The sequence below is a fragment of the Haliotis rubra genome, unplaced genomic scaffold (genome assembly GCF_003918875.1).
Source record: "Haliotis rubra isolate DU_JTF1 unplaced genomic scaffold, ASM391887v1 Scf82, whole genome shotgun sequence".
In the NCBI taxonomy this organism is placed as follows: Eukaryota; Metazoa; Mollusca; class Gastropoda; order Lepetellida; family Haliotidae; genus Haliotis; species Haliotis rubra.
Window position 1 is genome coordinate 1648551 of NW_025767546.1, and position 27476 is coordinate 1676026.

General features: G+C 39.5%; 1 protein-coding gene across 2 annotated transcripts; it reads right to left on the reverse strand.

Moving 5' to 3' along the window:
* Nucleotides 1-2682: 2682 nt before the first annotated feature.
* On the reverse strand, nucleotides 2683-25159 carry LOC124262084 (glutamate carboxypeptidase 2-like). Of its 2 annotated transcripts, none has more exons than XM_046696516.1 (19): nucleotides 24240-25064; nucleotides 21389-21614; nucleotides 20296-20449; nucleotides 19233-19364; nucleotides 18087-18209; nucleotides 17475-17652; nucleotides 16612-16708; nucleotides 16151-16237; nucleotides 15393-15478; nucleotides 15185-15304; nucleotides 14472-14554; nucleotides 12722-12785; nucleotides 11881-11948; nucleotides 11308-11393; nucleotides 7473-7560; nucleotides 6443-6708; nucleotides 5890-5971; nucleotides 4901-4993; nucleotides 2683-2933 (listed from the first exon to the last, which is right to left on the reverse strand). In XM_046696516.1, exons 1-17 carry the CDS (start codon nucleotides 24262-24264, stop codon nucleotides 5899-5901), a joined length of 1956 nt encoding a protein of 651 aa, XP_046552472.1. In that variant the 5' UTR covers nucleotides 24265-25064; the 3' UTR covers nucleotides 2683-2933; nucleotides 4901-4993; nucleotides 5890-5898. The 2 variants fall into 2 exon arrangements, with proteins under 2 accessions (XP_046552472.1, XP_046552473.1); XM_046696517.1 differs by lacking the exon at nucleotides 24240-25064 and adding an exon at nucleotides 25082-25159 and having other exon boundaries at nucleotides 2684-2933.
* Nucleotides 25160-27476: the final 2317 nt, after the last annotated feature.

Sequence of the window (27476 nt, forward strand, 5' to 3'; positions counted from 1 at the left end):
CACCCATTTATATTAAAGTTTCACAGTTATACTTTGGACCTCACTATGCATGTTGCAACGCCACAAGTGTGATCTGGATGGTTTTGTATAAGGACGAGGGATGTACATAAACGATCAACGGACACTACAACGTTTACAGAGCTGCTGCTGCTGCCATATTTGTCTGCGCTATATTTAGAGACATATAAGAGTGGAAAATATGCATATGTTTTAGGCCGTCGGCTGGTCAGTATTATTTCAGCACTTATGCATAATACAGATGACTTAAAGATAAATACTTTATCAATATTAAATTTCATCCGAAACGATTAACACCGTAAGCGGTTTGCCGTTATTTCTGAAGTGAAGTGAGGCATTTTCCCTGTGGAACAGAAGTGAAGTCTAACAAAACAGAATTCAAAGCAACTGTTTTAATTTTACAGTTATGAAATGTAATACAGACTCATTTCCATTTCAAAAATCCTTATCTCAGAAATTTAAATCCTATAAGTCCATACCCGTACCATCTGTTATGTATCAAATACAAGTTTCTATAATAATTTGAATATGATGATGAAAAATGTCACAGTATATATAAACAAAAACAATGTCCATTAAGAACTAATTGGTATCATTTAGAACAAAACAATATAAATATTTTACAGGTAAGATTGATAATTAAAGTCACGACATATACACTTATACAATCTTTAAAACAAGAAAACTGCTGTATAGAATCAGCTTGTAAGTATATCGGCGGCAGACTGTATACAGAAGGTTAAGACGGACAAGTGAGTCTTCATCTCCCTCCAGCGTCCGGCGTTGTCCCCGATCTGGTACAGGAGGTCCGCCATCCCTGGGAACGTGGTCGTCTTGTAGTAGTCGGCGCTACTCGGTGATAGCAGCACGTGCCTGAAATTTTAAAAAACAACAACCCAGATTGTCAAGTTTTTTATACCTCACGGTCTCGCTGTCATGGTGATCTTGTTCTGGATGGAGAAGGAATAGTCCGGAAACACGTGTGCACGCGAGGGGAGCAGGACAAAAGCCACCCGGACAAAAGCCACCTGGACAAATGCCACCTGGACAAATACCACCTAGGACAAAAGCCACCTAGTTATTTTACCATTACAGAGAGGACAATTACAACCCTTATTGACTTTAAGGATTTTTTTAATATACATTTTACAAAGTGTTTAATTTAAAAAAAAAATGTTTTTGTTAAAAAAGGTTGACTTGATTAAAAATGTTGATTTTGTTGTAAAATTGTGTAGACTTATTGATGAATAATTTGGTTTCTTTTAAAACAATGTTCACTTTCATAAAAATGTTGACTTTGAAAGTAAAATTTGGATTTCATAGTAATGTTGACTTTATAAAAATGTTAACGTAAACAGCTGTAAAATTTTATTTACGAAATAGTTTGACCTTGAAATTTGATTTAAACATATTTTTTTTTCGCCATAGCGCTCGGAAACCTGGGTAGTTTTGATAGTTCTGGCCCCGGGGTCATGAAAGTGGATCACGTACATTTTTTAGTTAAGACTGAGATCATTTTTTCTCTTAAATCCCGAGACTGCTACCTACCAGTCTTAACCCCTTTTTGATGCCGAGGTTTTTTTCAGGCGCACATTTTCATAAGGTTTGAAAAGTGAACGTTGTGCGAGATTTGCGCACGAGTGGTCCTGGATCTGCGTACGGCCATAAGATTACACATACATGTAGAATATTACATTTCCTATCCGTTGGTATAAATATACATGCAAATACCTCGGCGGTGTGAAAACAGACACTGCTAAATGTTGTCCAAAAATTTTGCTATGCGTGCATGTCGCTGTAAGTGCAATAATCGTGAAGGCGATGTTAAGCCCCATGTCCTCACCCCATCATTGCCATGGTTTCTTTGGATTTTGGTCGATAGAGGGACCCTTTTACTTACAAATGTAGGTTTCGAAATGCTATAGGCCCCACACAGTCAACGTCACAGATAGCAAAACTTCCTCCAGAACCACAACATCACGTTTGCTCCGTCCTGGCCCTCAAGATCACCGGACAAACCCGATCGAACATCTGTAAAGGAAATGCCCTGGACAGACGGGTGCGACGCCGTAACCCTCAGCCCCAGTACACTTCAGCAACTGGTCACAGGCACTACAGGCAGAGTGGGCTGCGATTCCTAAGCAACACGAGATTCCCTCAAACCTGGTATTCGTTCGATGCCGAGGCGATGCCGTTTAGTTCTGATGACCCACGGTGGTCACACGAAGTCGTGATTCTTGGACTTCGGCGCCACCAGTTGTTGTAGCGTCTCCATGTGACACTCAAACTGACCAATGGCGATATTTCGGTCGGCAGCACTCAATCGTGGCATTTTTTCACACAGCTTTCATGCGACAAATGGATGAAAGTACGAAAGCACATGGGCTTTATACATCTTACAGTGTGCAATTTCGAAGTCACCATGAGAGGTCATTTCATGCGTTGTGACGGAATAAGCAATAAAATACACTTATGCGTACAAATGCAGTTGTTTGGATGGTAATCTTCATTAATTACGTGTATAATTTCAATACATTCGAATAACATTTCTTTTGGAAGCAATAACTTCATTCAAACGAATTTTTCATATCTGAGGACAGGGTTGCGTTTCTTTTTTGACAGAGTTTAATTGGTATCATTTAGAACAAAAACTATAAATATTTTACAGGTAAGATTGATAATTAAAGTCACGACATATACACTTATACAATCTTTATAACAAGAAAACTGCTGTAAAGAATCAGCTTGTAAGTATATCGGCGGCAGACTGTATACAGAAGGTTAACACAGACAAGTGTGTCTTCACCTCCCTCCAGCGTCCGGCGTTGTCCCCGATCTGGTACAGGAGGTCCGCCATCCCTGGGAACGTGGTCGTCTTGTAGTAGTCGGCGCTACTCGGTGATAGCAGCACGTGCCTGAAATTTAAAAAACATTAACCCAGATTGTCCAGTTCTTCATACCCCACGGTCTCGCTGTCATGATGATCTTGTTCTGGATGGAGAAGGAATAGTCCGGAAACACGTGTGCACGCGAGGGGAGCAGGACAAAAGCCACCCGGACAAAAGCCACCTGGACAAATGCCACCATGGACAAATACCACCTAGGACAAAAGCCACCTAGTTATTTTACCATTACGGAGAGGACAATTACAACCCTTATTGACTTTAATGATTTTTTTAATGTACATTTTACAAAGTGTTTAAGTTAAAAAAAAAATGTTTTTGTTAAAAAAGGTTGACTTTGATAAAAAAATGTTGATTTTGTTGTAAAATTGTGTAGACTTATTGATGAATAATTTGGTTTCTTTTAAAAAAATGTTCACTTTCATAAAAATGTTGATTTTGATGTAAAATTTGGATTTCATAGTAATGTTGACTTTATAAAAATGTTAACGTAAACAGCTGTAAAATTTTATTTACGAAATAGTTTGACCATGAAATTTGATTTAAACATATCTTTTTTTCGCCATAGCGCTCGGAAACCTGGGTAGTTTTGATAGCTCTGGCCCCGGGGTCATGAAAGTGGATCACGTACATTTTTTAGTCTTAAAAGTTAAGACTGAGATCATTTTTTCTCTTAAATCCTGAGACTGCTACCTACCAGTCTTAAGCCCTTTTTGATGCCGAGTTTTTTTTCAGGCGCACATTTTCATAAGGTTTGAAAAGTGAACGTTGTGCGAGATTTGCGCACGAGTGGTCCTGGATCTGCGTACGGCCATAAGATTACACATACATGTAGAATATTACATTTCCTATCCGTTGGTATAAATATACATGCAAATACCTCGGCGGTGTGAGAAATAGACACTGCTAAATGTTGTCCAAAATTTTGTTATGCGTGCATGTCGCTGTAAGTGCAATAATCGTGAAGGCGATGTTAAGCCCCATGTCCTCACCCCATCTGGTTGCCATGGTTTCTTTGGATTTTGGTCGATAAACCCACCCTTTTTACTTACAAATGTAGGCTCGAAATACTATAGCACACTTCTTAAAATGTTGCTATGTTAAAAGTATTAACGTCCTAGTGTTTTCCATTTCTTCAGAGAAATATTCTCAAGCACGACGTTAAACCCAATTTCACCTCACCTCATTTCTTCAGACTCCATGTTTGCCTTGGATTCGAACTCACATCGTAAGGCTGATGATATTATCACTGGAGCTGAGCGGAGAACTGAGTATTTAGAAACTAACTTATGTCTTAACTCCAAACAGCAGGAATCCTTCCCATCTATCTGTGCCTATTTGTTGTAGTGAGTTATTATGTGCACATGACTGCCATGGTATTTTATTCCAAAAGGATTTGTTATTAGACAACAAATGACTGTAGTCAACAGGTGTGTATTAACTAAAACTGTGTTTGATGTCATTAACAGTAACATATACTTCTCTTCAAAAGTTTAGACTCACTTTAAACACTCACTATATGTTATATACATATATATGGTAACATCGAAGATTGATTTTTCCACTAACTTAGGGGAACCAACTGCAAACGTTATGCAGATGAATTGCACGAGGATCATGCATGAAATTGCTGAAAAGCATGTGCAAATATCGTACATGTGAACAGCTGCGTTTTGGTGTAAAGTTTCGTTAAGAATTCGCCAATTTTCACTGATTTGTATCATTTACTGAACTCATGACAATATTGTTTTCAACGTTACGAATTTGTTTTACAATACATCAGTTCATGTGTGAACAGTACCTTTAAACAGTGTGGAATATTCAAAAATCAAAATTTAGTTTAGAACAGTTGCCTGAAGTAAGTGGCTATATTTACACTAGTGAGCCTAAACTTTTGATGAGAAGTATATTATGTATTTTTAACATTGTGACTGTATCTCGCGATAGTACACATGGATACCATGATAGTATATAATTACTTGTATTCCTTTCTGTTCGGAAGTCCGGCATGAACCTGGAACGCCTTCTCCATGGCCTGCAGCTTGTCATTGATGGATCTCACTTCAAGAGGGCTGGAAGAGTGACGTCATTAAACTGATGTTGTCTGGCTTAAGGCGTTCATGATACAAATATAACAGGGTTTGGCTCATGTATACAGCTCAGATAGAAAAACTCTTTGGAAAACGTAGTATTTTCTCAGTGCTTCCGGGACGGCGTCTGTGTTCCTGCTTGTATGGAAGGGTATTAGTGCCATATTAGATGATAACTACATCAACGTAGAAGATACTACTGAAGTGGTAAAGGTCTCAGACTTGCCTCATTTCAGTCTTACCTCCCATATTAAGCTGACAAGTCGTGGTATAACCGGAATAATGCCAAGAACAGCGTTAAACCTGACACACACAAACTGATTATGATTTTCTAACTTAGTCTTTCACCTCTCAGGGGCCGTGAAAGGCTTCACTTTAATTCAAAACAATTAAATGTTTTGAGGTTAGCATCCATGAACCACAAGGTGAAGTTGGGTGTGTGGCAGATAGCGAGATGGATGAAGCAAGTTGCATCCTCTGAGTACCGAGAACGAGAAGAAGTTGTGGGTAAGTATATCACGACTCTTCTTTTCTCAGAAATGAACTGTGTGTTTAGAAGCAGTGGCTAAAAACACACGCCGTCTCGAACAAAAACTACCTCCTCCCTCCCCTCAAACAAAGTGTTAGGGACAGTAATTAGCTGTGCGGAGATGGATTCCGTTGTAAGCTCTGATTCTCTTTGATCAGGACCGCTACAAAAGACTCAAGGGTTTCAGAGTACCAGCTCTGTACGACTTGAGTCACTTTGTGGTTCCCCCATTGTAAGCCCTAGTTGTGACATGACTGAAATATATCTCACTCATTCGCTCAATGACTAACCATTTACGTACTCATTCATTCACTCACTCACTCACTCACAAGGAAAGTAGGTTCCTTACTTGTGTAAATCAACTTTGTCCAAAGCCAAGTGAAATTCCTCTGCGGCTTTGGTAAAATTGTGCGATGCGGACTTGATAGCCGCTGAAATGAAACAAGGAAACCATTATAACGGAAGTGTCCCGCCTGAGGGGTAAGTGCGTCTTGGCGGTGTGCAAGACACCTTCGACGGTGATTTCGAATCCCCGTTTAATTTGCCCTCATCAAAGCTATAGGGTCTGCAGCACTAACCCGTGCACGTAGATTTCACCATAGCGCTGAACGTCTAAGAGCTTACATCGAGCTTTTCTCTAACATCAAGATACACGCCTTGACATTTACATTTTCCCGGCAGATTTTGTTCCATGGAATGACCACCTCAGTAGATTAAGTTGATAAATTTGATTTTGTTACCATCAATTAACCAATCAGAATCAAGTTCTTCCAAATCCATAGTAGAATGCATGTTATTTTAGCGCTATTACTGTTTGAAGTAATACCATGTAATACGTTATTTATCCTAATCAACCTACAAAACATGTTATTTTTAAAGAAAGACAGAATCATGAAACTGACCCGATGTTATGCCGTGAGAAGAAAATTGTTCTTTTTTCTGAGTCGAAAAGCGTTTCAATATAGCCTTCCACTGCTTCAGCATAATCTCGCACATCCAAAGGCAAAATCAGAGAATCGACGAGATCTCGCGCAGTCTCGATGACAAGGGCCGCCACTGAGCGGGCAGTCCCCAGTTCCGGATCAATCATCTTGACGTAACGGTACCCATCATATAGTGTGTGGTACAGCGGGTGGGTATGTTCCTTGTGCACCCTGTACCCCAGGTCCTGCAACAGGTATATTGATGCAGTATTAACATCGTTACCTTAATTGTCATAAACGTCAGATGTCTTACTTTGAATTTGTCATGATGGCTTACAGGATGAGAACCATTTTGCCCAATTATGTGAACATTAAGATGTTAATGTGGGTACCCCATCACTGGCGCCCACCACCAACACACACACAAGCACACTCCATTTAAATACAAAGCTTAAATTAAAGAAAGGAACGAATAAAAGTACTACATATTTGTTAAATTGAAATGCAGGTACATCCCAATTAAGACCCTATTTAAATACAGGTCAATGTGTACAGAAGTTCCACATCCTTACAGGGATAACATATCGCATGTAGTTTACACTGAGGCCATTACTCGTGTGTGTCATGTAGTATACACAAAGGCCATTACTCGTGTGTGTCAAGTAGTTTCACATATACACTGACATCAGGATGTGACCAACTGTCCACATGTACACAGGTCAATATCTTCAACATAGATCTTCATTCACACGTACATTAATACTTGTAGTAGTTCCACATTTCGTATGTCAGTATGTCTTTTGGTTGAGGAAGCACAGACAAGATGGACCACACATGGTTCACCAGAAATATATCTTGAAAACCGAAACAAACGGTCAGACTTTGCTAAATCCCACGAAAAGACCAAGTACGATTTTGAAATTCGAAGGATCACTGCAAAACGGTCTGGACGCCCTCGACCAGGAGGTCAGAAAAAGAGAAGATAAAAAGGCTATTTATTAATGATTACCATGTTCCTGTAGGCAGCTGTTAAGGTAGGGATAGCAACATCTTCCTCGAATGGTACAAAATCCGATCCTGCTCCCGGCATTTTGAGCCTAGAAATACATTCAAGCGACGCTTATTAGTCAAAGCCTTATATGACAGCATACATGACTACGGTATAATAACAGAATAGAAATAGTAATGAGGCAATATGTGGCAGGGTGGCCACATGCGTATTTGTCGAAATACCTTTGCTGAAAATTCTAAGGAGAAAATGCTATCCCCAAAAGTATGGGATATTTGTTTTGGGGCGAAGGTAAAAGAACGTAGGCCTACACTAATTTCTTGCACTGGACGAACGTAATTTCAGTGACAAGTACATATCTGGATAAATCAAGCATACACATGTCAGTGACGGTCATGAAGCACGTGGCTTCGGAGAGCGTGTGCAAGGGGTGGTATGCTATATTTACCATTGTATTGTACAATGAGTCTGGCATTAAAATATCGGTTGAAAACTGCCCCTCGGACAAGGAACCGGTTGAAGCAGACAACTGGTGTACGAATATATGCCTCTGCAGTGTTTGCAGAGACGGCAAATTCTTTCCCAAAATTCGCAAATATGTGCATGTCACTTGAATCAGAGGCGTCAGTGGAGTAGGGAATAACACTTGGATAATGGCGTTAATGTCTAAGTTAATGTCGTACAGCATGATGGTTTTGGGGGTGGGTATATAACGGTGTTGGTGGTATCACAATGCCTGACCCAACTGCGCTCCATATTGTATATAACAGTCACAAATACCATCGCTACACCAATGCACAACTCGCGGCCCCATCTGCACAACGTTTTGGGGACGATTGATCTTCCTCAGATGATAATGCCAGCAGCTTCAACAGCTGAACATCCATGTCATTGCCAGTCCTGATCTTGCCCCAATGACCACTGTCAAGTCCAGCCCCCATTCTCAGTAAACGTGGGGCTTCCTTTACCGAGTGGACGAACATGAGTCATGGTGACAATGGTCGTCTCAACAGAAGCATACCTCGAATAGGGAAATGTCTGGACAAATGAGGTTCCTTTACCCCATATCAGTGGCGTTGGTTGCCTTTCCATGTAATTACCATTTGCCAATACTGTATGGATCAGGAAGGAAGAGGATTTTTATGGATGTCAACTTCTTTATTATGAGGAACACAACGTTTCAGAGTATATCCTTACTCCTTCATATACTCCGAAACGTAAAAATCCTCTTCCTTATGTGTATCACGTCTAAATGCCATTCAAAGACCTTGTATGGATCAGAATGTACGTCCTGATGATTCCCCCGATCCCCCCGACAGGTCGTGGTGTCGAAGTGAAAGGGATCTATGTAAATACTTTTGGTTATCCGAGGTTCGGTACAACAACATACACTTTTACTTCGAGACAGCCGTACATTCGACACAACGGTGTTTACATATAGAACAACGGTGATAACATAGAGAACAACGGTGTTTACATATAGAAAAACGGTGTTTACATATAGAACAACGGTGTTTACATATAGAACAACGGTGATTACATATAGAACAACGGTGTCTACATATAGAACAACGGTGTTTACATATAGAACAACGGTGATTACATATAGAACAACGGTGTCTACATATAGAACGGTGTTTACATATAGAACAACGGTGTTTACATATAGAACAACGGTGTTTACATATAGAACGGTGTCTACATATAGAACAACGGTGTTTACATATAGAACAACGGTGTTTACATATAGAACAACGGTGTTTACATATAGAACAACGGTGATTACATATAGAACGGTGATAACATATAGAACAACGGTGTTTACATATAGAACAACGGTGTTTACATATAGAACAACGGTGTTTACATATAGAACGGTGTCTACATATAGAACAACGGTGTTTACATATAGAACAACGGTGATTACATATAGAACAACGGTGTTTACATATAGAACAACGGTGATAACATATAGAACAACGGTGTTTACATATAGAACAACGGTGTTTACATATAGAACAACGGTGTTTACATATAGAACAACGGTGTTTACATATAGAACAACGGTGTTTACATATAGAACGGTGTCTACATATATAGAACAACGGTAAGTTTACATATAGAACAACGGTGATTACATATAGAACAACGGTGTTTACATATAGAACAACGGTGATAACATATAGAACAACGGTGTTTACATATAGAACAACGGTGTTTACATATAGAGCAACGGTGTTTACATATAGAACGGTGATAACATATAGAACAACGGTGTTTACATATAGAACAACGGTGTTTACATATAGAACAACGGTGTTTACATATAGAACAACGGTGATTACATATAGAACAACGGTGTCTACATATAGAACAACGGTGTTTACATATAGAACAACGGTGATTACATATAGAACAACGGTGTCTACATATAGAACAACGGTGTTTACATATAGAACAACGGTGTTTACATATAGAACAACGGTGTTTACATATAGAACGGTGTCTACATATAGAACAACGGTGTTTACATATAGAACAACGGTGTTTACATATAGAACAACGGTGTTTACATATAGAACAACGGTGATTACATATAGAACGGTGATAACATATAGAACAACGGTGTTTACATATAGAACAACGGTGTTTACATATAGAACAACGGTGTTTACATATAGAACGGTGTCTACATATAGAACAACGGTGTTTACATATAGAACAACGGTGATTACATATAGAACAACGGTGTTTACATATAGAACAACGGTGATAACATATAGAACAACGGTGTTTACATATAGAACAACGGTGTTTACATATAGAACAACGGTGTTTACATATAGAACAACGGTGTTTACATATAGAACAACGGTGATAACATATAGAACAACGGTGTTTACATATAGAACAACGGTGATAACATATAGAACAACGGTGTTTACATATAGAACAACGGTGTTTACATATAGAAAAACGGTGATTACATATAGAACAACGGTGTTTACATATAGAACAACGGTGATAACATATAGAACAACGGTGTTTACATATAGAACAACGGTGATATACATACATAGAACAACGGTGTTTACATATAGAACAACGGTGTTTACATATAGAACAACGGTGTTTACATATAGAACAACGGTGTTTACATATAGAACAACGGTGTTTACATATAGAACAACGGTGTTTACATATAGAACAACGGTGTTTACATATAGAACAACGGTGATTACATATAGAACAACGGTGTTTACATATAGAACAACGGTGTTTACATATAGAACAACGGTGTTTACATAGAACGGTGTTTAACAACGGTGTTTACATATAGAACAACGGTGTTTACATATAGAACAACGGTGTTTACATATAGAACAACGGTGTTTACATATAGAACAACGGTGTTTACATATAGAACAACGGTGTTTACATATAGAACAACGGTGGAACAACGGTGTTTACATATAGAACAACGGTGTTTACATATAGAACAACGGTGATTACATATAGAACAACGGTGTTTACATATAGAACAACGGTGTTTACATATAGAACAACGGTGATTACATATAGAACAACGGTGTTTACATATAGAACAACGGTGATTAGAACATATAGAACAACGGTGTTTACATATAGAACAACGGTGTTTACATATAGTATCTACATATAGAACAACGGTGATTACATATAGAACAACGGTGTTTACATATAGAACAAAACGGTGTTTGTATAAACCATAAACGGTGTTTACATATAGAACAAACGATGTTACATATAGAACAACGGTGTTTACATATAGAACAAAAATCATGGCGCCCAGTACCTGGGAAACTCCGAGTTAAGTGTGTCCGGATTTCTCTCCCGCCATACATCAAACAGGGTTTGACCAGCCTGGTTGTAATCGGGAACCTACAACAACATGACGAACGGTGATCGCTTCTGGACGGACATCGGATGCCCTTTCTAGTGATCTGATACATCCTAATATGAAAACGATTTGTTTTACATCAGGTCATGGTTTGAAAGTATTCAATAATCATGCTGGAAAACTGTTGTTCATCAATTACATGTCTTTGGATGTTGTTCACTAACTGTTCACTAACACAAATAACTAACTATTTTTAAACACTCAATCTGATTCAATGTTAAATTGTAATGTCCACACATCGCGTGACTCTCCGCAGATTTTCACGAAGTTTGTAGGTTCATAAACAGTAAGTGTCCAAATGGAATCAAACAGTTACTCGTCGATTGTGGTAAAATGTTTGCATAGAGTTCGAATATCGGATATACATCGACGAAGTGATGAAAACCGCATCAGGGAAAGAAATTGTTTTCCAAACTAGCTAGTTAAGCTCCTATAACAGCACTTGTCATTTTATTATTGCTTTCAAACCTTTTTCGCTGCTCTGAAAACGGCACGTCTGAGTGTTGGCGTGGCGGCAACCCCTATTGAGTAATTACCTGGAAGTGAAAACACTCCATATAACATATAATATAACACGTCATGGAAACCTGTCATTTGAAGTCATGTTCAAATGAGGTGTTAACTAGCGGACTAGTGAGATTATCAGTGCCATCCCAAACCAACACACATGATGAACTGGGTATGATCACCCGAAACATTGTAGTAAATACTGGATAAGTCTGGTGACTCAGTTCTAACTCTTTCTTGTGTCCCCCGCCGTGATGTTGCTGGAATATTGCTAAAAGCGGCGTAAAACTAAACCCGCACTCGCAGTTCTAACTCGTACATGCATGTAACAGATTTCACTTACAGTATAAAATAAACTAATGTTAAATAATACAGTCGGTTTTCTGTGAATATGCAGTTAGCTAGAGACAGTGTACATAATACTGTATAAGGAGACATATATACACTAAAGACACTTATACCCGTGAAGATCCGGGTTAGAATTGATCTTCAGCAACCCATGCTTATCGTAAGAGACGACTAACGGGATCCGGTGGTTTGGCTCGCTGACCTGGTTGACAGGTGTCATCGATCATATCTAAGTTGTGTAGATCAATAGTCATGATGGTAATCACTTGATTGTCTGGTCCTGACCTGATTACCGGTCGACACCGTTTAAACCCCGGACGTAACCTTATTTCAGTCCCATCACAGCGTGTAAACCCATAGATTCGTGGATCCTGACACAAAGGGGGAGGTAACTTTGCCATTAGACCTCAGTTATAAAATGATTAATACTTGACAGTAAATGAAGTTGGCTCACCAGCTGTAGTAGAATCGATGTTTAGATAGGCCACGGCCTGGTTCCGTAACCACATGACATTCTCCTGTGACAAGGCAAATAGTTGGTACAATGGTTCTCTCTTTCTACATATATAGATGACAGGTTTTTACGTTATATATTCATTGATTTGAATATTGATATAAACTGTTCTCGTCACGATATGGCTGCAATATTGCCGATGTGACGTTAAATTTTAACTCACTCACTAACATTCTACATATATATCCTTTGATGATGAATATGTTTAGTATTTAACCACTTAGGCAATCATATCTCATTAATCACTGTCTTAGCTGAGTGCATTTTTTACTCTGAAACAATACAAAAGTAATACTAACCTACCATGTTACGGTTTTAATAATACTAGTATTTTATATTATATGATATCAAATCAGACACAAATATTCATGTTATACCACCCCTATATACAAAAAATATACATATACAAACATCAAATAGATAGCGCAAAAACACTTAAAGGTCACATGCAACCAAAAAATCAAACATAATTAAAACACAATTATCACTTCTTCATGACATATAATATGCATTGCTGATTATGAAAAAAACAAATAAACAAAATTATAAGCGTATAATCGCAAATCAAAACTGCAATATTTTGTACTTGGGTTTACCTCCCTCGAAACGAAGCAGCCGGGATACCGAACCCAGTCAACGCGGGTGGGTGTGCACTCAAGTGTAACGGCTGGTTCATTAGCAGATGCCGCCTTCACGGCTCATTGTGTGTGTATATATAGAGATGTTGGGTTTTGTAAATACATGCTCGTTTTTTGTGTATAACATTTTGCAATCAACAGACATCATAACATGTCATGTGTTCAAGTATCACACCTGCCTGTCTGTGTAATTACATAATGTGACAGAGACCAAACTCGGGCCATAAATCAATGCGTTTTGTTTATGGTGTATAGCCTGATTGGTGTTAAGTTCAAATTGCATGTGGTCAGTGATCGCAGTTGTGTATTGAATATTGTCATTAGCAGACAGGCAGGCAGACACACTGGTGTCAATAAAACAAGACATTGAGTTTTGTCTGTGACAACGACATATCTATATCACAGTTAGAAATTGTGTCAACGCTAAATAATGACATTGCTTTTAAGTATCGAACTGAGAAAGTGACTCGGTAAGAAGAGCGTGTGGTGAAATAGACAAATGAAATTATATAAACAGTTTATTTACTGTCATAACATATAAAAAGCTCGCGCCTGTGAGATATCAACAAAACATTATGAAAATAGCTCACACCAAAGCCTTCACAGAGTATTCACCAGACAGCCCGCTTCCAAGTTGCGCGAACCTATTTCACTGTGCACGTGCTATGAGCGCAGCCCAGCTGTTGAAACCCGTATTCCCCAGAAACGTCTGGGGAAAATTAGTGAATCGTTTGAACTCCGATTTCGCGCGGTTTTTTTCATCGCGTTATTTTTCAACTTTATAAGTTGAATTTGCATTTTTGACGATTTGTTTCGGTAAGTCCATACCTAAAGGTATCAGAATCTGCAAAGTTGTGTTTTACGTTGCATGTGACCTTTAACATAAAATTTACCTCTATTCAGCATACCTTGTCACTTACATGTGTATACATACTGATAAATACAAACAGAGCAGAAAATAAGAATAATTCCAACCTGGATGAATCTAAAGATTTTACGCCACTTCTCTGTACTTGCACAACATAAAAAAGCCCTCATTGCAAAGTACTTACCTCGACCCACTCGTACGACCCGACCAGACCAAACTCCTCAGCATCCCAGCTGCAGAACATCACCGACCTCCGGGGCTCCCAGCCTACAGAGCATAATAACGGTACATGCCGGTGTGCCAGGATTAACTCACCATCTTTTAATTACATTATGGAACTGATGTCGAAAACCGAAAAAGGTACAAAAGGCCACAGTAACATCAACACTGATGTCACCTTTCTATTGTGCGTCTATGTGGTCTGGGTGTGAGTCGAATTCTCAGGTTGACGAGTCATATTTATCTCGGATGAAATATTGTCAAAGATACCGTGCATTATCGTGCAGTTCAACTTGCAATATCTCGAGAGGAAAATACAAACAATAAAATCTGAAGTCACACGCACGCACGCACGCACGCACTCACGCACGCGCGTATGAACCTGTATGACAAGATCCAGTCTTACATCCTATGTCAGGGTAACCCTGAAGATCCGAGGTAGAATTGGTTTCAACAACCCATGCTTGTCGTAAGAGGCCACTAACGGGATCGGGTGGTCAGGTTTGCTGACTAGGTTGACACCTGTCATCGTATCCCATATGCTCATGCTGTTGATCACTGTATTGTTTGGTATATAGCGCCGCCATATAGCTGGAATATTGCTGAGTGCGGCGTTAAACAACAACCCAACCAACCAACCAATCTTATGTCAGGGTAAAGATGTTACCATAGCCTTACCTCCCTTGACTCGCTCGGCGTAAACTCTGGACATTTCCAACATGGCGGCACTTCCGGAAGACGGGTCAACTCCACCGAACACCCATGCGTCTCTGTGGTTTCCTATTAGTACCACTCTGTCTGCAAGAATACAACGTAGGTAAAATAGATTTCTATTATCACGAAGAAAAGGCTATGTTGACCAAAGAGAATTATTCGAAATACTTACCGCTTTCTATGACGCCTTTCATCTTAGCTATGACGTTGTATATTTTGACTGTTTTCAATTTATTCTTCACAAACAGTTTCACTTTCCTGAAAAAAAATATCAAGAGATGAGGAAGAGAGTATAAAACGCCAGGGCTAAACAGTATTGTCCATGCTTACTAGCAGATTCCATTTGATGTGATGTGCAAAATAACTGAAAATTATATGAATTGACCTCTGAAAATCAGTGATGATATCACGTGTTCGTGAAAATGGTAATAATGTCCTTGTCTAGCGGTAGCACCCGCTATTCAGACAATTTGCCGAAAAAAGCAAGTATTTACAGCCCGATATCCTACAGCAACGCTCTTGCCGCGGTCTGCAAACAAGGCAGACAATCAAGTGATCGATGAACTAGAAAATACAGTAACTGTTGCTAATTATGAATCACGAACATCTCAGTTCATCTAATTTTGAACATTTTAATCCAATCCAATTGCAATCCATACATAAATTTATATACCTTTCATCAAATGATGGCACTAAAATAATAATAGCTTTACGAAGTTAAAACTGCCTCCGTTCTCACTCGACTTACAGAGAACAATAAGACAAGGCCACTCCAACAACACTAAACCATCTCGTCCTGTGCGATATACCGTTAACTGATATATTATGTTACAATTATGTCATTTAAGCTCATCACTTAAGACAGCATCAACCGTGACGGTAACATAGTGACAGAACATCCATATGAGAGGTGCGGATGAGGGAACGCACGTGTTTGCTGCCATGGTTCCCCCAAGTCTGTAGGTGATGTTCAGGCCCCCTTGCCACTCGGGGGGCGCCGCCGTTCCCTCCATCTCCCTGGAAAGACACTTATATCATTACATCTTAGCATGGCATAGACCATTAAGTAAACATTGTATAAATCAAATACACATTTCAAACAACAATTCCGTGATGCAATGGGTTTCTGGTCATTGTGATGAATAACTATTATCAGAATAAAGAAAGTTTCCTATATATTATTCATCTTTTTCTGTTTGTTTCTTTCCAGAAGCTGAAAAGTACTTCTAAAACGGAACTATATTGTAGTTTTTAAACAAAAACCCCCATCAGAGACAGTTTAATCCATTCATCAATCAAACGGGACACAACAGGTGTTATAAATGCATGTTAAATGTGAGAAAATGATCATTAATCATTAATCAACTGCAAATCAATCAATCATATTTTACCTCAGCAGCATATAAGCATCAGCGTAACCAATTGGATGACAAGGGATTTTAGGAAGTTTGGCCTTCAATTCTTCCTCCGTAAGTCGTTCCGTATACCCTGTGAATAGAGTTCTTTGTCATAGGAAGACAAAAAGGACAAAGTGTATTATAGAGTAAGTATATTCTTTGATATACCATATTACTGGAAGGTTTGTTAAAGTTGGGTCAGAGTAGACAAAATAAGGTATTGTGTTGCCACAGTGCATATGCAACATCACAATCTAATTTCAATGGGCACTGACTATAGCTACAGTAAGACATATTTATAAGACGCTGAATCATTACTATACTTATTATTAATATACTTCTATTTGTGCCATATGCAAACAAACTCTTCAACACACGTTTGTTTATATTAAGAGAAAAACATTAACTTAATATGTGTAACTCGATATAGTAACTTCCAACTTGATTTCGTTTTCCTTAAATTACATCGTCAGTCAAAATCGTGAATCTTGGTGTACATTCTTTTTGACATGTAATCCACTCAATCGTTTTACAGAAGACGCCATGTCTTTAACACGTTGCCGGGTACCTCCGATAAGTGCACGATACTTACACGTTGCCCGGTACCTCCGATAAGTGCACGATACTTACACGTTGCCGGGTACCTCCGATAAGTGCACGATACTTACACGTTGCCGGGTACCTCCGATAAGTGCACGATACTTGCACGTTGCCGGGTACCTCCGATAAGTGCATGATACTTGCACGTTGCCTGGTACCTCCGATAAGTGCATGATACTTACACGTTGCCGGGTACCTCCGATAAGTGCCCGATACTTACACGTAGCCGGGTACCTCGATAAGTGCACGATACTTACACGTTGCCGGGTACCCTGGGGTGGCCTGATCTCCTTTAATCATAACTATGTTGCCCCTCTGGACGCCGGTAGGAGGTAGCCAGATGCTGTCAGGGTAGGTGACGTTACCATCGGTGTAGTCACTCGGGTCCATGAAGAGGATGATGCCAACGGCACCGTTTTGGTAGGCAAAGTTAACCTATAGTGTTTACCACAGCAATGTTTATCAGCAATACATATTATTATAGAATATTTGTATACATGGATTCTAGATCATATGATATCCCTAACTTAGTATGTCACGATCCAATTATTGTCCCGATAATGCAGTGTGTTGTATACTCAGTGAGGACAACTTTTGTCTTTTGATAGATCGAAACCCTATTAATCCGAACTATGAACTTGTCCAGATTGAAATGAATTCCGGAATATGAAATCATTCGTACAAGATAAACTCCTTTCTCTCTTTATGACTAATGAACGTTCTTTACGGAATAATCCCAAAACTTGTGTTTCCGGAAAAAGTGATTTCGCTCTCATGGGTCTTGAGTGTGAAGTAAATCAATCAAAACTTTTCATTTATCTATCGGCTGTGAAAACATGCGAGAACTAATCAGAGGAACAGTGTCTCACCTTGTTCCCTCGGAATATCTGCCCATATCGAGCAATGACGATCTTTCCCGAAACATTTACCCCAAGTCGGGCGAGGTTCTCGAAGTCAACATCTCGGGCGTAGTTGGCATACACGAGCTCGCTCTGTAAGGTGAGATGTTCCCTACTGTAGGATTGACTGTGACCTTGCATAGTTTCCAGTAACGTAATTAACACATTTCAATTAAACATTACTGCTTGTAGTTCCATCGATAGTGCTATCATAATATTCATGTTAACCAAAGACCTGTTGCCTTGTTATTGATGTACGTATAGCTAAGAGCTACCGTGATGCATAGACTACATAGGTCGTAACTATACTATTCACACTTTGTTAAGGATCAAATCATGGATTCGACAGAAAACTAAATTTATGATGAGGGGTCAAATTTGGTTTAGATATCTAAGCTTATTGTAAGCATGGATCTTAGGTTTCTGTGCGTCATTTCATTGTGTGGAGCCCATACCTGCTATTGACAGGTGTTGTGTACTTGTCAATGACTCGTTCCATGATTTGCAAAATGGTTGATTGGTGCCATCAAAACATCTTTTATTGTTATTCATGTATCAAGTGCATAAGGTTAGATTAAAGTGACTGTTTGCCTAAAGACGGGTTACCATATTATTTATCCAATTTCAAATGTAGACAGTTTCAAATTATACTGACTGACTGAGTTTGGTTTTACGCCGCTTTTAGCAATATTCCAGCAACATCACGGCGGGTTCAAATTATAAATTTACGTTTAAGTAAAGTTGTGAATTTTTGTGATCCTTAGCAAAGTGTGAGTAGTATACATAGGTCGCAAAATTGTTAACGGTATCGTGCAACTTTCAGTCATAGATTCTTCGGCTCGATGTCTCCCGAGGCGCTACTTCCGGTACTAAGCTGGTTCCCGGCTCCCTTTGCGCGCGCGGGGCTCAGCGAACCTCCGGTACCAGATTTCCGGTGACAAGCGGATATACAAGAAACACCGCCCCATTCGCAAATAAATAATGTTACTACCTGCCCGTAAATGGTGGTGGGAAACGAAGTCGCCTGTTTGTTACGTAATATGTTGACGTAGGGTGGACGTTGTTGTGAGAAGGACAATATTTAAAGAGTGACCATGATCAGTACTGCTGTGTTACCTCGGGATGGCCACTGGGAGAGAAGGCGTTGTATGGCTGTACCACTTCCGGATGGGACTCCCCATGGGAGAAGGCGTGTTCACCGGTTGAGGTCTGGTACAACACTCTGCCGTCCGAGGCCACGAGACTCGCCTGCAGCACAAATGTTAAGAGTTAGCAGTTGGTAACTATAGGGAGGCAAACTTCGTAATATGACATCCTGGGTCCTGATCCATAAAGCGTTTGTAACGTTACGACCTGTCGTAACTCTACAGTTTACCACAGACTTACGAATGTCGTAGCGCTACGAACGTTTTCTGGATCGGGACCCAGTTCCCGGCTCTCACATACATAGAATTTGTCTATGAAGTTCACCTATTAACATATTGTTTACTCGGTAACTTCAGGTGACATTTAGTTTCAGTCTTGACAAATTGCACTGAATCTTTGAATATGAAGATGTAACTTTTTCTCTGGTCATAACATTCGGTGACAAGTCCACCTGAATCAGGGAAAACCCGTGACGTTTGGGGGGACGATTTTATACACACCATAGGCATTGCTGGATTTAGAAAATGGAATCATACCATTTTAAACTTATCAAAGTACTTATGTACATTTTAGTCACTAAGATCTGATTTAACAAAATTAAGTCGTTAAATATGTTTGTGTAATGATCAGTTGAGAGCACAAGTACATTCACGGGTTCTTCTGTTAAGCGGGTCCTGAGTGTCGTCGTCCCTCCAGTACAGTGTACACTAATGACCTAACTGCGTAATGACCAATATAATAATAACAATAATGTTATTCACTTGTATAATGATTATTTCCAATTTAGCACTGCTTAGAAGTGCTGCAATTACCCGGACAACCCAGGCTGCCTGTGAGGAGTTAGAAGGTTATACTCACATAATTTATCCCAACGGGTACCCATTAACTGCTGGGTGAACAGAGGCAATTTTGAACAAACTCACTTGCCTAAGGTGAGACCACATGTATCAAAATGCTTCGTTGTGGGGCAGAACTGAAGTCCTAGAAACTCTTTTATTGCTTGTATTTACAATGAAATAATCAAAGAACTTACGGTATTAATATGATTCTCCTCTGGGTATGACAACAGAACATCATACGGCACCATCTGTACGTCATATCCCTGTTCTGTCCATTGATCTTTGACGTACTCTGCCGTACGGAGATTATCAGGAGTTCCGGCGAGATGCGGACGTGACGTCAGATATCTTGAACATGTTTCGTGTGACATACACACCTAATGACTCTCTTAATCGCGTGATTGTATTTTGAAACACAAGACATAGACAGAGTAAAACAAAGCTGAAAATTGTCAGTTAAAGCATTATTCTTAAGGAACTTAAGAACTCATCAATGATGATTTTACCTGAAATTGTTACTTAATCTTTAAGGGACACAGGTCGCCCTGTTCTGGAAAGCACCGCAATTCGCCGTGCAGAGTTGCTGCCCTTGAGCCTCTGATCGTGGGTTCGGATCACAGTGCTCCCCAATTAGATTTTCAGGTTTGTTGGCACCATAGCTTGTCCTCGTGGTTTAAACCAAAGCGGTATGGGGCCAGCATCACCTCGGACTCTCCCTGACACGCCGCACTGTCACTGGGATACTGTGGAAAGCGGCGTTCAACCCCTCCCTCCCTCTCCCTCTTACTTGATCTCCACATTATAAAAGTAACGACCGTGGAAAAACTCAGTAATGCACCATGTCAACGGAACACCGCCATTTCTGTATCGAGAACGAGTAAACGCCAGTGTCCTGGCGTGGCGTTTTACTGTTTCCGTACACCGTTTGATGATGGGATTACCACAGTTTTCCACGGATGAATGGATAGACAACATGGACATATGGAATGTCGGTTCAAGTTGGTTTTTGTTTTTGTTGTTTAACGTGATCAACAGTATGAGCATCAATCTACGCAATTGGGATACGATGACATGTGGCAACCAAGTCGGCGAGCCAGACCACCCGATCCCGTTAGTCGCCTTTTACGACATGCATAGGTTGCTGAAGTCTAACCCGGATCTTCACGGGTCGGTTCAAGTAAGATAAAAAACCCAACAACATTAACCAGGGGAGTGTACTCATTTGAACTAGAAATACCTAACGCATTATCTATAAAACATCATCACATGTTGATAGTTGATTCTTACTGCAGGTGCTTGTCAATGATGGCAGGATCTATCCCGCTGATGAGTGTGTTGCCTACATCAGGCTCCGCATCTCTGGTGAGTCGTCGTAGTATTAGGTCCGACTTTGGCCCATAGCGCTGTGGGGCGAACAGCCCGATCATAAGTCCAACGACAAAGGCTATGACAATCAACCCAATAGCCGCTATACAGCCACGCCCGGTTATCACAGCCATGTCAGTGTTGGAACCTACACAAAGGAATGCATCAGATGATATACATTATATCCAACTTTTATCAAACTGCTTATCAAATTTATTTCGTTTCATGCTCATATAAAACATGCAGTTTCTGATCATGATCCAATGTGAAACAGTTTGTTGGTTTACGCCGCACTCAACAATATTGCTGCTACTTGGCGGCGGTCTTTAAATCATGATGTCAGGACCAGACCATCCAGTGATTGACATCACGGGGCGGTACGTGGTGTATCACATGTTGTATGTATGGATAGTTTCTAGTTTATTATTAGAAATATGATGTACTGTATAATACAATTCGGGTTTGATTTACTTGAAATACATCGTATCTTTTACATATTTGTAGTTGAAGATGAACTCAGTTTAATGAGTCCTTATGATTACCCGTACAATTAAAATAGTAAACTCTATCTCACCTACTTAGCACCTAAACATTATATAGCTACATATTTATAGAATAAGGGCTAGGGAATTTGAATGGATGTCTGTATGACTGATATGAGTGGTTGATTGACTGACTGACTGACTGACTGAGTTTGGTTTTACGCCGCTTTTAGCAATATTCCAGCAACATCACGGCGGGGGACACCAGAAATGGGCTTCACACGTTGTACCCATGTGGGGATTCGAACCCGGGTCTTCGGCGTGACGAGCCAACGCTTTAACCATTAGGCTACCCCACCGTCCTTGGTTGATTGACATGAATATGGGTAAACGCACGTGTATCAGCGTTGTATGTGTAATGATTTGAATGAGTAGCGCACATTTACGTTTAAACGTAATTTTACTTGTATTTATATCATATCACTTGTATTCATATCGTTTTTAGCATACTGCAGATTGAGGATTGGTAACAAAGACACGTGGCCACGTGTTATCAGCTAGGGTTATCCATAGCAGATGCATTATATATATTCAATAACTGAACTAATTATAATGTTCCCAAAACGATACGTACAGTATGTCTTTTTGCTCATTATATAATTGTATTCATAATTTGTAGCGCTGTACCTTGATAAATAGTTCAGATTTATTTAACCAGATTGTGTTGATATAATGTTAAAATTGACACGAACGTGTACATATTTATTAGTTTCTAATTGATATTTCCTTATACTTCGGGGCATGTCATTAACCTGTCAACATCGACTGGATCGTCTTGGTTGGGGAGGAACGTGAGGTGCTGACAACGTCGCAGTTGGGTGACATCCTTGATTTTTGACAACACGTACACAATGTTTATGACTTGTAAGTCTCACAATCAAAACACCTTTAAAATACTGTGTTTTGTGGTCTCAAAGCACCACTTGTGTACTTTCTTTTATAGATCAGTTTTGCAGACAGACAGACGTATTTTATCAAAGTGTCAGTTACAATAGGCATACATGTAATCAAGGTATTTAAAATATTAATACAAAAGCTATCATCCAGCTTTAACTGGCTTATGAGACACTAAATATTTAAACTTATGGAACATAAAAAAGCATATTACAAACTACAATATTAAATGAACAATATACATGAAAAAATAAGTGAGAATATGCAACCATTGTGTTTAAAATGCACAGGCTATAGCATATAAATCATATAAGAGCATTACATAATATAATACGGTAAGTTGTGCTTGAAATATTTTTAGAAAGTATATAAAAGTTTAAGTAGGCGCATGTAAATTGCGTCTTAAGGACATTTTTGTTATATTATTGGCTAACATACGTACAAAATTAATATTTTCAAACTTCATGAACTTAATAAACAAAGTATTTTTATCATTTATAACAATATCATTAAACGTATAATATTAGGCAAACAGATTGTATGTAAGATCAACCTAAAATTTGCATTCACACAAAATGTGAATTTCATTTTCAACATTCACACAAAAGGGACATGTCCTCAAATTGATAGGGCGGTGGGGTAGCCTAGTGGTTAAAGCGTTGGCTCGTCACGCCGAAGACCCGGGTTCGAATCCCCACATGGGTACAATGTGTGAAGCCCATTTCTGGTGTCCCCCGCCGTGATGTTGCTGGAATATTGCTAAAAGCGGCGGCGTAAAACCAAACTCATTCATTCAGTCAGTCAGTCCTCAAATTGATAGGTGTAGGGGCTTACAGCAACCTCCGGTTTCGATATGCAGCGGGAGGGAACCACATACATCGGTGTAAAATAACATAAACTCCCCCTTTGTTACTGCCAATGCTTTACTATTATTCTACTATTCGTATAATTGGGACGTTTCCACGGGGAACGCAACCGTTCGTATTTACGAGGTTGCACTGTATATTTTGCTTTAATCACTTAACTGAACACTAGGTATCTTTAAATATACCCATTGACTCTTTTCAGCTATGAAAACTTGTCACACGTGGACTATTATTGGTGTGTTTAAGTTAGGACGCAGAACAAAGGTTAAGACAGGGACTGTAACAGCACAGGGCATATACATGAACCCGTTATAACCATAGTATGTCTGAACGGCATTTCCTCCGAGACATAAATATCATCCACTGGAAATCTGTTCTGACAGACCATTCGCTAGTACAAATACCGTTTATCATTGATGAACGATTTCCAGATTGGTGTATCTATGCATTAATGGAAAAACAACCACCTACCTTGTATCGACACATATTTGGACATGTCAAACCCGGATGATCCTGTTTCCGATAGAAACCCGGAATCCACAGCATTCTGGCTAGCCGAGGAACCGACCAGTATGTCTTGTCTGGGGAGAGAGGCTCCGTGCCTGCTGTTTACTCATTTACTGTTAATTAACAGCTACTTTACCTGGCCTGTTATCGTAAGACAGGGGTCGGTTCTGGTGAGGGGGCAGGTTGATTGGACGAAGCGAGGGATTGTGGGTAAAAGGGAAATGTTCAGGAAATTGTTTAAAAATATTGGAACTATAAACACCGGCACCAGAAACAACAGCTCCAGAACAGTGTGACAAGTCATTCTCTTAGAGATGAATAGTTGGGAGAATAATCCTCTCTCATCTTAAGATAGACCCTTTATCACTTTCTACAAGGTATTTGTTTACTGTTATTCCTTTCTACCACTAAGTTCATGTTCTAAGAATAGGAACAGACCAAGATTGTGGCGAATGCAGATGAATCGTCATAATCTGCATATGTGGAGATATAATGCTGTCATATTAAGGTCTTTGTTAACTGATTTTAAGGTTTTCCTCTGTAAATGTTGTGTTAAATCTACTTTTCTTTATAGCTTCGTAGCATGGTTTTATCGTATGTTTTAAAGGATTCTCAGAGCTTCCAATTAGAATGATAATGAATAATTATGTCGCCTGTTCTCTTTGCAAAGTTTTCGTACAAATTAATTACTAGTTGGTTGCTTGGTTACTATGGTGATAAGATGGAAATATATACAATTTGCCTTCAGTAACAAAACAACCCCAATGGTCACATTCTGAAAGTAGCGTTATAAATCACACATTAACCTGTTTGGGCTCCAGACTTCACAGCAGGGATGAGGATGAAAGAAACTTACTTCCTCTCCAAGCGGGGCTGCCACAGACGCTGACAGACTTTTACAAGAATGCTGAGCTACGGAAGTCCTATTTGTGTGCTCCGCCGAAAACAACTATACTCATTCTGACAATGACCTTGTTTCTAACTGGCCCTAAACGTGGATGGCTCTTTTCTTATCTTCTGTCGACGCTAATGTTTGGGTGAAGTAGAGCGGCTTGTTATAGGCGGTGTTCGTTGGTGATGGTACGTCTTACTGCAACGTGCACCGATTAGAGATCAAGTTACCTACTGACATTCCCATCGGTGCATATAGATGTCTCTGAATACATCTACACCATATGCTTCTCGTCATCGCCAACCACGAATGACTTAGGCATAGTGTTTTTGTAATGCAGCTTATTATAGTTCTATTTTCCGTCAAACGATTTTGTACGTGCATATATATGGGTTTATTTCAGTTGGTAAAGGTGAGTGAGTGAGTAAGTTTAGTTTTACGCCGCACTCAGCAATATTCCAGCTATATGGCGGCGGTCTGTAAATAATCGAGTCTGGACCAGACGATACAGTGATCAACAGCATGAGCATCGATCTGCGCAATTGGGAACCGATGACATGTGTCAACCAAGTCAGCGAGCCTGACCACTCGATCCCGTTAGTTGCCTCATTGTGTGGATTCCAGCGCATGTTGGGCTCCATGGAAATGAGCTAGCAGACCAACTTGCGAAATCTGGCTTGCAAACTCGAAATTTGATTTCGGAATTCAGACCCCAGCCAAGCGATTTCGACTGCATATTAGTAAGATCCTTCACGTCAAACTGGCAACAGCTGTGGGATGCTGGGACTGCTGACCGGCAAAAGTATTCAGGTTGTCCTTATGTGAAATCGAATCGGACAATTCGTCGACGTAAGAAACGCGAAGAAGTCACAGTCACTAGACTTCGTCTTGGACACTGTGGTTTAAATGTTTACCCGAGTGTCACTGATAAAGATGCCTCTTCCGTATGTACACATTGTGACGGAAATACAACAGAGACAGTGAAACATTTAACTGAATGCCTCGGCCACAATGATAACTGATCAAATTTAAAGGAACAACATTACATCACACTTCTCTAAACTTAAATAATGCATTGCTCTCAATAATACTAACTATCAGCCCTCAGGGAAGCTACCATATAATTTATTCCAAACAAATTTTACATTACAATATTAAATGAAACATTTCGAATGAATTTATGCAACGTTGCATTAAATTGACTCTCGAGCCCTCTACCGGCCGACCATTATTTCAAGCGAACCCCACAGAGTTATGTTCCTTGGGGCGCTCGTTGCAAATATCCTGCGCAGAACTTGTGATTGAAAACCAGCTCGGCAAACACCAACAAAACTGCGTGCGACAGTTTTCGATCTACAGAGCAATTGTTTATATTCCATATATGGCAAATGTTCTGTTCGTAAGCTATTCGCCTTGAAGTTTCAGTTATCGATTTGAGTTAAGTCGTAAGGAATAATAAGTCTTTTATTGCATCAATAGGAAGCTTAAGTGAGTGCATATGCCCAATATGTATAATATAGGACAAAAGATTGTCTAAAATGTGTGTCATTGTGCCTTTAAGAAGTGCACTACTTGAGAAGGAAAGCTATTTTATGGTTCAGGTCAGCGGGCAATATTAGACTTTGTGTGTGCATAGGGAAAATTTGATATATTATAAAATTTTGATGAACTCATTTATCTGTAATAACTTTTAAACCATTTTAACTGTTTCTCTTTATCTGATCTGCGTTTTTATTGAACAAGTTCTTACTTTCCAGAAAAAGTAATTAATTGCGGTTTTAAAATATAAACTACTAGTCTATCATAAAGTAGTTTGGTTAATCATACCTCATTGTTCTTGTTTAAAGTCATTTGATTTGTTGGCGCAAATAGAAACTTTAAAGGTCCAAATAGCCCCAAAACTAAAATACCATACTATACCTTACCATACCATTAATACCATACCCTCCATGTAATACAACAGATGTATGATATAGAGAGATGGCTGAAGAGGTATAACACCAGATATAGAGGGATGACAGAAGAGGTATAACACCAGATATAGAGAGATGGCAGAAGAGGTATAACACCAGATATATAGGGATGGCTGAAGAGGTATAACACCAGATATAGAGAGATGGCAGAAGAGGTATAACACCAGATATAGAGAGATGGCAGAAGAGGTATAACACCAGATATAGAGGGATGGCAGAAGAGGTATAACACCAGATATAGAGAGATGGCAGAAGAGGTATAACACCAGATATAGAGAGATGGCAGAAGAGGTATAACACCAGATATATAGAGATGGCAGAAGAGGTATAACACCA